This window comes from Mus pahari, chromosome 4 (assembly GCF_900095145.1).
Source record: "Mus pahari chromosome 4, PAHARI_EIJ_v1.1, whole genome shotgun sequence".
Taxonomy (NCBI): Eukaryota; Metazoa; Chordata; class Mammalia; order Rodentia; family Muridae; genus Mus; species Mus pahari.
The window spans coordinates 17,690,222-17,705,255 of NC_034593.1; the positions used below are offsets into that span (position 1 = coordinate 17,690,222).

The window sequence follows — 15,034 nt, forward strand, 5'->3', positions numbered from 1 at the left end:
CATGCAAGCAAAACTCCAGTCACATATGAAAGGAAGGAAGGAAGGAAGGAAGGAAGGAAGGAAGGAAGGAAGGAAGAGAAAGAAAGAAAGAAAGAAAGAAAGAAAGAAAGAAAGAAAGAAAGAAAGAAAGAAAGAAAGAAAGAAAAGTAAAATCTTTAAGTACTGCTTAAAATAAGCTGTAGAGCTAAAGCCCCTGGGTAACACATGTGTGCTCACTGCAAACCCCACCTGTGGTCCTTTCTAGCCCCAGCATTGGATGTTGACTGGCAGAGCAACAACACCTTTGCATCTTGTAGTACAGATATGTGCATTCACGTCTGCAAACTAGGACAAGACAGACCTATCAAAACATTCCAGGGACACACGGTAAGAAGTCTTTCCCCTTCTATAAATGGATATTTTGAGTGAATAATATCAAGTAATATTTCTGAATAGTTTTTAAGTATGTATACTAAATATCAAGTAACAACCTGTTGTATAAAATGAAAATATAAGTATTTACTGTTGTTTTTAGAATGAAGTAAACGCTATCAAATGGGACCCAACTGGCAATCTCCTAGCCTCCTGTTCAGATGATATGACATTGAAGGTAATTCACATAGTGGATGCTTTATGTCCCATGGGCATTTTCAGGCTTTTTTTTTTCCCCTTTGCTTTCTTTTTTTTGGGGGGAGGGGTCTCACTATATACCTTTTGCTGTCTTGGAACTCAACTATGTTGTTAAGTCTGGCCTTGAGACTCCAGAGACTCACTATCCCCTGCCTCTTGAATACTGCCATACTTAAATACTTAAAGCTATTTAAAATGTCCTTGCTATATAAACCTAAGTGAGGACTTTTAGCTTTTTAATGGTTGATATTGATTCCTCTAAAATACTTACATACTTGAATATAGGAAATTCTATTAAGAGAATGGCTGTGCAGGTGAATTATGCTGCTGTATTTATCACAGCTCTCACTGGTGGGGAGGCAGTTGGGGCATAGGTTAATCTATAAGAGACTTATGAAAAGCTATACACAATCACGGAGGTGGTGAATTCTCTGTTGTCTTCCAACTGGAAACCCAGGAAAGCTAGTGTCTTACTTTTGTTATGCTAAGATACTGTGATGAAGGCAACTTAGAGAAGAAGAGTTGATTGGGCCTAATAGTTTCAGATGGTGGATCCATGACCATGGCAAGGAGCATGACGGCAGGCAGGCGGGCGGGCGGGCAAGGCTTATGTCAACAATCCCAAGGCAGAGAGAGGGAGTGCAATGGGAATAGTGTCAGTCTTTGAAGTAAAAGACACACATCATCCAACAAGGCCGTACCTCCTCATCATTCCAGAGTAGTTCCCCAACTGAGGACTTAAATATATAAGTCTATGGGGGGCCATTCTCATTCAAACCGCCATAGGTAGCCATGTGATTCCAAACTTGAAGCTCAAATAGTCCCAGGACCATTGGTTAAGGCCCAGGCTGAAGGCAGAAAACCTGTATTTCATCTCAGTATTGAAGCTACCTACATGAATGCTGTCCATCAACATGGAGAATGTAGTCTGCTTTGTTCTTACTGAGTGACATGGGGAAATAATGCTTAGCCAGATATCTGAGTCTCCCATGACTTGGTCAAGGTGAGATAGGGAACCAACCATCCATGAACGCAATGTGATGTGACCTCATCCCACAGGTAGTGAAAGCATTATGTTGAGGTAAAGACAAGCCTAGTGCTAGTTTCTGCAGTGACGGAGCCTTTTCACTTCTTCATGCTACACATGCTCTACTGAAAACATTTATCCTTAGCTTCAGTACCAGAGTGACAGCTCTTACAAATATTGTAGTCCTGTAGGAAAATAACTTGGTTTTCTGGGAAAAGGCTAAGTGTGCCTTCTCCTCCCTTAACCTCCAGGATCAAATGTAGGACTTGGGTATGCTAAGGCAGCATGGCAACCTGAGCTGCATCTTTACCCTTGTTTTTGTTGTGGTTGGTTTTGTTTATGTTTATATTTTTGTTTTTGTTTTGTGTGTGTGCCATAATCTCACCATGTAGCCCAGGCTGGCTTTGAATTTGAGATCCTGCCCATCCTCAAGCACTGGGTATAGGATGATACCACCATACTGGCTTCCTTGTCTTCTCTTTGTATTTTCTTCTCATGCACATGCACTAAAGCTTATACTATAAATGGATGCCAACATCCAGAGAAGCTTGTTTGGTAGATTGAGCTGCAAGCTGAAGAGCCTAGGACTAGACACCTTGGGGGTCTAGATTACAGGTTGTTTTCACCCAACAAAGAATTTTGGGTCACAGAGGATTTCAAAGCAGAAATGAAATGGTGATATGTTATGAACAGCAGGCCATAGGATTATAAGCCGCATGAAACAGAGTCCCCTAGATCAAGAAGAGTAGCAAAGAGGAAAGAGGAGTGTGACAAGAGTTACAGGAGTGACATGGTAAGCTCACCAGTGCCCAAAGCTTGAAAACAAAAGCAGAGTTTTAGAAGTGGTTGGTCAGCTTCATTTCCTAGGACTGTAAACACCTGAGCTACAAGGCACTCTGGTGTTCTCTTAGCTGTTACTGCATTTAAAGAGTGTGAATTCCAGTTGTCTTTGGTGTTTGTATTTGTGTGTTGGGAACTGAAACAGGGGCTTCACACATCCCTCTCCCCCACTTGCCAAGTTACTGGAACCCTACCTAGTTCAAGGACTTTGTAAATGTTGAGATGAGTTAATCCACTCAGCCTTCAACTTTTGCAATCAGGAATATTTGGGTCAAATATTCATTCATTCAAGTACTCTTATATTTCTTTGTTGTTATTCTCTTGATGTTTGGCTATGGTGGTATTTTTTGTTTGTTTGTTTACTTTAAAGGTCATGGCTTTTAAAAGTATCTGTTGTACAGAAAACTACCACATTTTTTCTTTTGGTTTAGATCTGGAGTATGAAGCAAGACAACTGTGTCCATGATTTGCAAGCACATAATAAAGAAATTTATACTATTAAGTGGAGTCCAACANGACCAGGGACAAATAATCCAAATGCCAACCTTATGCTAGCAAGGTGATGTGTCTGTTTCACTTTTCCTGTTGAGTCTCTCATGCATAACAATTTTGGGGAAAAATAGCAGAAAACAGGGAGCATATCTTGAGGGGGATATATTTCAGTGGAAAATTTTAAACATGGGTTTTATTATTAGAATTTCAAGACTTAATGCTTTTTTATATCTATTAATATACAATCCAATATGAATAAAACCCAATAGTTAGGTTTTGCATACTGACACACACTTAAAATCCTGCACTTAGGCCAGTGTGCCTGAAATCAACATGGGCTCTTTATTTCAGTTGCATAGGATAATAAAAGTCCATCAGCAACCTTTTTTTTTTTTTTTTTTTTAAAGAGATTCAGAACCAAGGAGCACTAACCAGGATTGTTGGGAGTAAAATGACTGGGCAGGGCCAGGGCCTTCAGTCCTTTTCATGTTTCCCTTCCAGTTTCCACAGTACTTGGATTTTAGCCGTTAGTTTGCTAGCCTGTTAGGGTGGGCAGAATGTGGGAGGCTGGGGGCAAGGCCAAGAGAGTATTTGATTACTTATAAAATTATTTTCCTTTTCCATTTTTTAGTGCATCCTTTGATTCTACAGTTAGGTTATGGGATGTAGACAGAGGGATTTGCATCCATACTTTGACAAAGCATCAAGTGCTGGTGTACAGTGTGGCCTTTAGTCCTGATGGCAGGTATCTGGCAAGTGGTTCTTTTGACAAGTGTGTGCACATCTGGAACACACAGGTATGTCCCATTAATTTAAGCTGCACTTACTACAGAAGCATTTACTTATTTACTTACATTTTTGTTTTTCTTTATGTGATATCAATGTAATGCTTCGTTTTAAGAATCTAAGAGCACTTTGGGGCATTTTATAGCTTAATCAACACTGACTGAAAGTTGCATTTTATGTGCAAAGTCAATTTAGAAATACATGTCTTTTTACTTGAGCAGCATAGTATATTTGAAATGAAGCGTATGGTGAACTTAACCTTTTTTGAGGTTAAAGGACAAGATCTCCTTAGTGACTTACCACTTGGTTGGCTGCCTTTTCAGGGATGGTAAAGAGCTGACCCCAAATGGAAGCCAGTTTGTTGCTTTTGCCTTTACTTTTATTTATAGCTTTTGTGCCCTGTGAACTTCCCTATGTTCCCTAGGTCTGTGTTGGTGTAGGACATACTAATACATTGTAGGCAACCATTTCCTGTTCTGTAGTAGATTCCCACTATAGTTTATTTGATGAGTTACTTGCTCTAAACCATTCACATTTGGGTATCTTTCATTAAATTCTGTATCTGATGGCTCAGGAAGGGCCATAGTGAGGAGCTTTTGGCCATCTTTGCCTTCATGGCCAACAGTGACTTTTCTTCTTAGCTATCTTGCATCTTTACTGCACAAAGCACCATGCTTCTGACTCACACTCAGCAGGAGTCCAGTTCAGTGAGGGTCTGAAATGTGTGTGAAATGAAGCTGAGTATCCTTATGTACTTCAGTAAGTAGGCTGACTTCTCTGCAGTTTTGGAAATTCTCTTGAATTTTACTTTTAAAAACTAGCATTTAAACTAAAGAACATCATTATGACACTTTGTGCTTTGGTTTTATTAAGCCTGTTTCCTGCTCCTCTCGCTGACCCTCTGCCCACCTCACTTCCCCCCCCCCCCCAGCTGCTGTTGCAGCCTCACGCTGTCCTCTTTCCTCATTAAGGCCACTCTAAGCCCTCTCATAAACCCGTCTCTAGTTTCATGACATGCACTCCAACCTACATTAATAAATGCTAACATGCAGTATATTCATGAGAGGAAACGTATTTGTCATTCGAGTCTGACATATTTTGCTTAACAATACTTTCCAGTTCTACCAATTTTCCTGTAAAATATTATGGTTAATTTTTCTCTAAGGCTACATAACATTCCATTGTGTATATGTATTTCTTCTGCTGTCTTTATTCATCTGTTGATTCTCATCTTGAATAGTACAGCTGTGTACATGTTTCTGTGGTGTGTTGACTGAGTCCTTCATTTCATCTGTGTGCTTGGGGCACAGCTCCTCTGCTTCTGTCACTTACTCTAGGACCCTCCATAGTGAATTCTGCAGTGTTGTACTAGTTTGCACTTCTACAGCATGTTGGCAATTTTTTCCTGACAGCCATTCTGTCTGGGGCAATTAGAAGCTCAAAGTAGTTTCAGTTCACCTTTCTCTGATGGCCAAGGGTTTTGAAAACTTAGAAAAACACTTGTTGGCCATTTCTATCTCTTTTGTCAGTTACTTATTTGCTTCACTTTGGTTTATTGACTGAATTAGTTACCTGTTTGGTGGGTTTTTAAAAAATGTATTTTGATTTTATTGACTGAAGTGATTGGCACAGATCATCTCCCATTTCCATTTTCTGTCTCTCCTCTGCTCAGTGTTTGCTTTGCTGTGTATGGGATTTCATTTCACATAATCTCATTCATCAGCTCCCGGAGCTTTCTCCTGTGCACTTGAGGCCCCTTGCAGATCATGTCCTTTCCTTTTTCAATTAGATTGTTAATAGTTTTGGTTTTGGAGGAGAAGGTCTTAGTTGAGAGCCTTCTGTCCCCCCCCCCCCCCGTGCTGAGATCAGAGGTCTGATTTAAGATAAAAATTTTCCCTTAGTATCTTCATAGATAGTATCTTACCTCTCTCATTTTTTTTTTCTTTATGAGTATATGCCAGGCAAATTCTGTAGTTACAAAATACATGTTTAAAACCACTATTTCTCACCTTTCCTAAGAGAGCACTGATGTACCCAGTTCAACTTTTAAAAGCTGAACACAGTGATGTGTATCTGAGGCTAAATGTAAATACAAATAATAGGGTTAACATAAGTCTCAGATTTATTTTATATAAGGACATTTTGCCATGTTTCTTGTAGATATCTTTCTTCTGGTTCTCAAAAGGATTTCAGCTTAATTGTTTTTATTGACACAGGTCAGATGTTTAACTTCCTATCTGCTGATTCAGTTGAAGAGCTGTCAGCACTTCCCATAATAGCCAGTGCATACACAGAATAGTACGGTATATACGACTTGTCCTTTGAAGCTTGTGATGTGCATCAATCATTTCTGCTTTATAACCATAGGGGTTTATGCATGTTGAAAGTAGTGGTTTGATTTATTTTGTTATTGGTGAAATATAGTATTCTTAAAAAAAAAGGAAGCAAACCTTTTCTAATACTTGTATGGACATTTGTTCAAGTGTATTTGCACATCTCTATACGTGTATGTGTGTATTTGTGGATACTCACAAAGGAAGCTATGGGTTCATGAAGTGTCCCTGCCCAACTTCTGCCAGGAGAACCCACCCAGTTTGCACTTACGTGTTTCCTCTTTGCTGAATTCTCAGTCTGCCAAATGTTACTGTGATTTGGTGGGTGGCAAGGACTCCCTTGCCCTTTCTTAGTTACTGTGTTGAGTAGCACATTCTGTTTGGAGTAGACGGCGCTGGCTGGCTCTTCATTCACTCTTGATTTGTTGGTGTTCTTTCTGTATTCTGGGCGTTCTTCTGTCCTGGCTGTGATCACTTAGGTTTTTCTTTCCATCTGCTTCATGGGAAATTTACCCTGTCACTCTTTTAAATGAGTGCAGATTGGTACTTTATAGCTTCATGTACACTGTATATAGTGTCCCTAGGATCTTTGATGTTTTTTCCTATGCTTGATTTTCTTTGTGGTCCCTTTGTTGTTTGATCAGTATGGTATAAGGTCTGGAAGGAAAGTTATCTTTATACATTGGTAGGCAGTTGTCTAGGAGTCCTTCATGGTCTCCTAACTGTTAGTGCATGAACCAAGTTTGTAATTTCTGTGCATATTTGGCTTGCTGCTTGTTCCTGCCTCCAGAGACCTCAGTGATGAGAGGTGAGCACGCTGCACTGAGTTGCATCTCTGACCCTTAGTTCTCTTTTGTACGGTCAGTACTTCTGTGCATAGCTGAATCCACAGTCACAGGTCTAATCACTGACCACAGTATGTGTCTTGATCCTTGTCATTCTTCAGATTTTCTGTTCTTGGTACTTTATTCTTCAGCAGTTTCCAAAATAGATAACTGTACATTTCTGTATTTGTTTGATCCCTAAGTTTACAGGTTACCTTGAGTTCATTACCCAGGAATGTGCTATATCTACTTGTCTATTTATCTTCTTCAATAAATACATATTCTTTGTAGTTGTTGTTAAATGTTTGGAAGATTTTTTCCAGTGGGACTCCATTGTGATAAAATAATTTTAGCTCTCTTAAGTTACATGGTCAGCTGTCTGCTGTTTTGAAAGTTCAGTGTGAAAATGAAGATGGCATCTGGTGATATATGCAGGCTTTGCTGATGCCCTGTGGATTGTTCCTTCATGTTGCTCATAGTGTGCCTCCTGTAGGTATGGGGCATATAGATCGGATGATGTGACCAACTAACCCTCTTTCTCATAGCTCTGCCTACTTAGACTTGTTTGGGTTCATTCTTACTCTGTTTGAACTTAGAGATAGATTGGCACCTGTTCTTAAAGGTGGGTAGGTAGAGAGGTAGTTTGGGCAAGCAGGTGGCCATTTGTTTTACCCCACATTCATCCATCAGTGGAAGATCTGCAGGTCTACAGGGTTTGCCCTACTCACTTCCTTTGAGGTGGCTGCTCCTTCCTTTCCTCCATAGTCAAAGATACTTAATGCTGCTCTACTCAGCTTTTTCTTCAGTCTACAACCATGAAAACTCTTAAAAAGGACAAAAAAATTTTCAAATTTCAATCAAATTTCTGATCACACTTCATCTGTGCTTTGCACATGGTATTGGGCTGGATTTGAACAGGAACTACCCAAAGCACTTTGTACTGTATAGCTGCCACTGCATAGCCTCTACCCTGTTGTTTCACAGGATAGTACATTTCTGGTCTGAATATAGGTCAGTGGCAGCCAAAGTTTTGGATTTGTTGACGGAATAAAAGAGCTATTCTTGGGATTCAGCTAAGAGAATGGGGTTGTTAACATTCCCGAACACATTTTTAGAGGACTTCTGTAACATCTTTCAAGAGGAATGTGTATACCTTTTCTCCCTTTATCTTCTGTGGACTATCGCTGGACCAGTCCCTCTACTCTAGGCAACATGCTGTAAACAGCATGAACACAATGTCTTAATTTTTACACTTCATCTTTGCGATGCATTTTTTCTGTTGGCAAAATGCATATGTCCCTTGGTGACAAGTATGCTTTATATTCTGCATTCACTGTTCATTGTAGGTATTGTTTCAAAGAAGGTTAAAAATCCTAGTGGGGAATGGTCACCAACACTAGAAAAGCAGTTTGTGTTGAAACCATTCTTTGAGGATAGTCTGATAATATCTGTGAAAGGGTTACCATAGGATTATTATTTCTGGAGGTTTAAAACCTGCTTATATTGTTATTTGAAACCAAGTCCCACCTCTGATTGCTAGAAAATTAATGCATCATCATAAATTTTTGACTCAACCTCAGACTCAATTTATAAATCCTTTTGTCTTTGGCAGTTTATTTTGAGCCCATATACTGCCTTTTAAATTATTTACACTAAGTTTATATGGATTACTGTAATTCCATAGTATCCTCTTAAGTAGGTTCTTTCTTTCCTCCCCCTTTTTCTTTTCCAATTAAAAATTACTGTATGGTAACTACACATAATAACAGGTTTCATCATGATATGCTTATAAAATGATACAGTGTACTTGATCGGCCCTCCTCCACCATTCTCTTGTCACATTCCCACTAATTTCCTCCTCCCATTTAGTTCTCTTCATCTTACGGCATCTGCAGGGTTGCAGTAGAGTTACTTATGGGCAACTTATCAATGGGTACACAACTGAAAAAACAATGTCTCCAGCAACTTTTAAGCACTTAGAGATCCTCAAGGAGGGGTGGGAGTTCCCCTTCCCACATGACAGAGTTCTATAATGAGACTTAGGGCTCTGTTTTCATATTTTTAGACAGGTGCTCTAGTTCACAGTTACAGGGGAACAGGTGGAATTTTTGAAGTTTGNTGGAATGCAGCAGGAGACAAAGTTGGAGCCAGTGCTTCGGATGGTTCAGTGAGTATGCGCTTGAATTTTTAAAGAAAAGGGGACATGTTAGGTACACAGTCATTTTCTTTACAAAATAATAAATTTTGGTTAAGGTATCAACACCATTCCCAACACCCCTCCCTGGGCTGTGTGCTAAATATGTTCATTACATTTGTATAATATGAGTAAAACTTAGGGGTGACTTTGCCAAAGAGTCTTCATAAGCAAATAATGAGCAGTTTTCAATGTAAACCTTCCATTTGTGGAATTAAATGTAATGAACTATCTCTTGCTAAATGGTATCTTTAAAGTCCTTTCCCCAACTCTCCTCTCTGTTGCGGAGAGTTGGAGGATGAAGAATGGAGGCTGATTTCTGTGGGGAGATATTTGGTACTGACCTTCAGGATGTTGTTAGTAGATAGTTGGGGGTGGGAGGAGGTAGTGTAGCCTCCTCTCCCGTTGTAAATCAGGGAAAGCAGGAGAGAGGAAAGCGTCCCGTAACATCTGTGTTCTGTTCAGACCCGAGTCTGCTCTGTGTGTTCCCATCCCCTTTGTACTGACTATAAAGACTTACGTCCTAAGACTTTCAGCAGCATTTCCTCAGTTACTGTGGCTCGGTAGGGATTACGGCACAGCATAGCGACCTCATGTCCTTCAGTTAAGGTTTCTTTCCATGATTTGTTACTTTGATTTTATGAATTTGCATCTTAGAAACAGATTGTAAGTTACATTGTATTCTTTATAGAAGTTAAGCTTGCAATAATGGAAGGTAGATTTCTTGATACTGACTGACTGTTGTCATCTCTTACAGGTTTGTGTCTTAGACCTTCGGAAATAGCNTTACTAGTTGGAAGCCATGGACCGACTATGAATGTGTACATAGCCACAAGACTATTCCTGACCCATATACTGCTATAGTCCCACTTGAACCATGGCCAGTCCACTACAGCCAAATCTAAGAGAATTATATACATGCAGTATATATGAACACAGCTGTACCCTGAAGATGACAGTCTCATCCCAGCTTGTGAATTCTAATAACTAAGTGCTGGGTCTAACCTGCTGTGCTCCTAAGTAGCATTTAGAAGTTGGATATGAAAACCANAAGAGAAGGAATATGCNTTCTAAGAGCAAACCACACATGTCCCAGTTTTGAATATTAATGACAGCCTTGTTTCCCCCTTTGATTGTATTCTTTTTCCCCTCAGTTGTGCGCAGTTTGTATGTACAGAGAACATGGACTTAACAAAAGCTTGGGCAGTAGTTGGTTCTTGCTTCCAAGTTTGTTTTGGTTTATATTATGGATGCATGAAGTAAGGGAGTGAATCATTATCTTGCTTTTTTTTTTCTCACCGTTTAAACAACAAAAAAATTCTTAAAAATATTTTACTGCATTCTTTGGAAGAGGTAGATGTTTGGTACATTTGATGGCTCCCAGAGCATATACTCAATAGGTGCATATTGTGGAGGGAATTGGAATAATAGGAAACTACATGACTTTGTCATGTCACTCTCTGAGACACATCAGCAAAGGGTGTTAATGTTATTTTTGTTTTAGTTCTTTGTGTGTGTGTGTGTGTGTGTGTGTGTGTGTGTGTGTGAGAGAGAGAGAGAGAGGGGAGGGGGGAGGGAGGGAGAGGAGAGAGCGTGAGCGCTTAAATAAAATAGTTTCTTTTTGGGGACATATTTCTGCCAATTAAAGACTAGAAGGGCACAACCTTTTTTTTTAATACCATAGAGAAGAGTTTTTTTTTTAATAATAATCTTGTGGTGTTCTGTAGCTATAACTAAATTATGGTTAAAATGTGCACCAGTGTGAGAAGGAGCAGCATAGTTTGGGGCTTTTATTTTAATTTTTTATTTTACCGTTTGTCTATTTTACTTTGTTTCTTAAGAGATTAAAATATTTCTGGATAAGGATTAGCTTCTCAAAGTGTCCATCATTCTGTATAGAAGCTTAAATATGAGTGTAACCAGATTCCAGTATTAAAAAATCTCTCATGTTTTCTTTCTACAAAGCAAGGTTACAGCAGCATATAACGCTGCCATTACATGGCTAGATGTTTGCTACCTTAGTTTTGAAAACAGTTTTTTAAGGGCTTGCTTTGAGCTATGTTTGGATAGCAGTGATGGGCAAATTAGGAGAGGTGTGGCTGGGGCTAGCCCTCCGCCTGTGTATATGGCGCCAAAGCTGCATTTGGTCAAGCATTGTAGATCTCAGCTGCTGTTTTTTCCAGTAATCACTACTATATCATGTCTTTTACTCTTGTTTATATCAAGTATTTTTTTTAAAGATATAGGTATCCAATCAGATCTCTTATGTTCAGCTAAAAGTAAAATATACCTACAAATGTTCACCAGAGGCTGTGTTTGTGAAGGTGGTTGACAGGATAGTCAATATTAATGTAAGAACCCAGGAGTGTTGGTTCTGAAGAGAAAGAACAGTTGTCAAATTTATATCTTTAAATTTTTAATTAAGAAATTGCTTAGCAAATTGATAACACTATTTGTGTCAGTAGTTATTTTGAGGCCTTTGGCTCCTGATTCCCACCATGTGTTCTACGAAGTGGCTCTGACCCAGCCCCGCAGCTTTGCTAGTCTTTCTGCTGCCTTGCTCTTTACAAAGCAGCGTTGATGGACGCAGGTCTTGGCTTCACTAAGGTAGGGTGGCATTTGCTTTTGATAAAGAGGATGAATACACTTAAATTTTACCATACATCGTTATATCTACCCCATTTGTAGTGGGGTCTATGATACTGTAATAATATTAGAGTTGCTCCAGAGAGGCAGTCATCTATGGTTTGTGCCAGGTGTTTTCAGGGTTCCATCATACTGAGATATTTAGAACCCATTGCTCTGTGGCTCTGCAGGAATTCTAAAATGCTGAGTGTCTGGCACTTGAGATTTTGCTTTTACTGCAAGAGGGTCACGTCTGTTGGCCTCTGTTGTTGTTTAAAAAAATAATAATAAAAATAAAAAAAACTGTGCAATAATTTTTAAATGTGCTCCCAAGAATAGACACAAACTTTTTGAGTATGCCTAAGCTGCATTTCCTTCAGCGATGCATTTGTCAATTGCACTGAATCTGAACCTGAAAGTCAGAGGTGATTGTTGATAGTGCTTTTGTATTTTGATATGGACATTTTATTCATTTGCATACAGTCATTGACATTCTTCCCAGCTGATTCAAAGACAGTCACAAATTCCTGAAATACAGCTGCCAAAATGACAGCTGAATTTTCTGATAATGTCTTGCTTTCTGTTGGGTGTGTGTTTATTGTTTTGTTTTGTTTTCCTATTTCTTTGGCTGTTTTACTTCAGCACACTAGCTATGATAGATTGTCTGATAGAAGATAAGTGCAGAGCTTTGCTATCCCAAAGCCTGGGGTCTTTCCCTTGCAGATGTGGCTGAGGACATCTACCTTTAGGCTGGTTCTCTGTGAGTGTAGCACTGTGTGCTCTGCTGCTGCTCTCACTGTCCTGTAGCCTGCTGACGTGCCATGATGCTGCTCCACAGACACCACACCATGTCTTCACCCGAACAGTCAGATGATCACCGAGACCACACTTGAGTGTGTCAACTGCTGTCATGAGGTTCTCTACTTTCCTTCTTGTCTTTTTCTGAGAATTGGCTCTGAAGATCCAGAGTCCAGTAGTCTTTCTATGGTGTTCATTTAGATCATTGTTTTATATGCTACTGTAAGGCAGAGAATAGGAGGCTTAAATGAATATCATTGATAAAAGTAGACTGGAGGGAGCAGCTGCCACCCTTGAAAGGCATGAAGGAACCTGTGTACTCCAGGCAGGAGACCCTTGGGGACTTAGGTTTACCCCTGTTTTCTATGACTAGGTAATATCATTGACTTTCAAATGATTTAGGAGTGGTTCCAGGAATAGGTCTTAGAGTGCAACAAATTCTGTTTTCATGAGTTATCCTCTAGGTGAGTATGTTTTAGGATTAAACACCTTTTACAGATACTGAAAGTGCCTCCTTTTGTGGTATACAAAACAAATTATGGTGCAAAAAGTAATCAGTAGATTGAATCACATGAAGGGTTTTTTGCTTTTTGACATAAAAATGTCAAGAGACAGGCCAAAGATTTGTACTTTTCACTTATAAAGCACTCCTTTTTTTCCTTAAGATTCTTTCTGTCGATCAGATTTAATGAAAGAGTACTATTTTTAAGGAGCTGTTTATGTAGAATGATTTCGTTAAAAGAGTAATGTAACCTATGAATGAGGAGCAGAGGACTGGGCCTTTTGCTATTTAAAGAAATCACAGATGACTAGGCTTCTGCAAGCACACCTGACAAGTTTTACTAAATGCATAGGAAAACCATCTCAGACAGTGCTGTCTTGCTCTTTTAAAGACCATTTACTTTTTTGTAAGTGCATTGCACATTTCCACAGAAGCTGGATTCTCAGGAGCTTAGAGCGATACTTGCACAGTTGCTGCAGAAATCCTGCCTCCGTGGACCAACATCGTGGCACAGCAGCAAAAGCCAGCATATGGGGGCTAGCAGCCAGCCTACAGAGACCCTGGGGGCGGTTTTCTGTTTGTTTTTCATTCCCTCCTTTTGTCTGAAATCATCAGGGAGGGATCAGTAATAGCTCTGAAGTGTCACAAATTTAATATCAGTCTTTTAATACACAATCCTAGTTAAATGTAGAAAAGGAAAATAAATGGGGGGGGGTGCTCACGTTGTTTAATGCATTCGTCTAGAATCCTGCGTCGTTATAAAGCAGGTCTGAGGTGTCCATAGTCTTTATTTCTGCCCTTCTGTGACAGTGTTGAAGCAGGATGAATAAGTAAGTAGGCAGCGGCCGCTGCTGCTGCTGCTGCTGCTGCTGCTGCTGCTTCTTCTTCTTCTTCTTCTTCTTCTTCTTCTTCTTCTTCTTCTTCTTCTTCTTCTTCTTCTTCTTCTTCTTCTTCTTCTTCTTCTTCCTTCTTCCTTCTTCCTTCTTCCTTCTTCCTTCTTCCTTCTTCCTTCTTCCTTCTTCCTTCTTCCTTCTTCCTTCTTCCTTCTTCCTTCTTTCTTCTTCTTTTTTAACCTAGCAAGGTGTTTGGTGTTTTCTTTGGAATTTCTGGATAAGTTTGAGGAAACATCTGCGTGTTTTATCTGGTGTGCTTTTTCATCTCATTACACACAGGCAGCCTTCATTGTGCATCTCTGCCATTCTTAAATACAGAAGTGATTTTCTTTCCTGACTTTGACATTGTTGCTATATATAATGTTTTTATTTGAGTTTTGCAAATCCTTTCTTTGGGTCTAATTCTGTGAGCCTACCTTAGCTTTGGGTGATGATGTCTGCAGACTTTCTTTAGTTCCACAGTTAACCTTAAACCTGTTGGAGAAGTGTAAACCAGCCCATGACAGTTTTTTTGTACCCGCTTAAGAACTTTATTGTTCAATTTTCATGATGATTGTGTAAGGAAGACTGATACAGATGTTTATCTCTCCTGGACCATGTCAATGACACTTATGATGTATTTTGGTTCTACATCACAGTGATTTGTCCCCAATAACCCTTTGACCCTTTCCAGGCACATTTTGTGTGTGTGTGTGTGTGTATTGTTGCAGTTTTCCCTTTGCATTGTATTGCTTTGACAACTGTAATTTGAATCAGATCTGAAAGAGGTCCAGAATAAAATATATTTTGATATTATGTTGGCTGTGTACATATATAAAACCTTTGATATCTCTGTGGTTTGTATAGACTATTTAGTCAACTAAAGAGAGGGATGGTGTTTGTTTACAATTTCCTGTTTACATTTCAATTGCTTTTATTCCCCCACTATTCAGTGTAGAATAAATGATTTTGCTCCAAGAGTCTTCCCTACTACAACCTATCTGTCCTAGCTCTTACTATCTCCAGTGAATATAACTGCCATGGGAATCACTGTTTTCATAAACATTGTTTCCGAGATGTATACTTTAAAGAAGCCCATAGATGAAATTAAAGTTTTTGCTATTTTATTACT

General features: G+C 39.3%; 1 protein-coding gene across 1 annotated transcript in view; it reads left to right on the top strand.

The window, feature by feature from the left end:
* Positions 1-10,969, top strand: part of Tbl1xr1 (transducin beta like 1 X-linked receptor 1) — a 62,911-nt gene extending 51,942 nt beyond the window's left edge. The window contains 6 exon segments of the mRNA XM_029537364.1: positions 245-366; positions 515-589; positions 2,908-3,035; positions 3,600-3,765; positions 8,977-9,078; positions 9,863-10,969. Of these exon segments, the coding sequence (XP_029393224.1) occupies positions 245-366; positions 515-589; positions 2,908-3,035; positions 3,600-3,765; positions 8,977-9,078; positions 9,863-9,889 (620 nt within the window). The 3' untranslated portion in view covers positions 9,890-10,969.
* Positions 10,970-15,034: the final 4,065 nt, after the last annotated feature.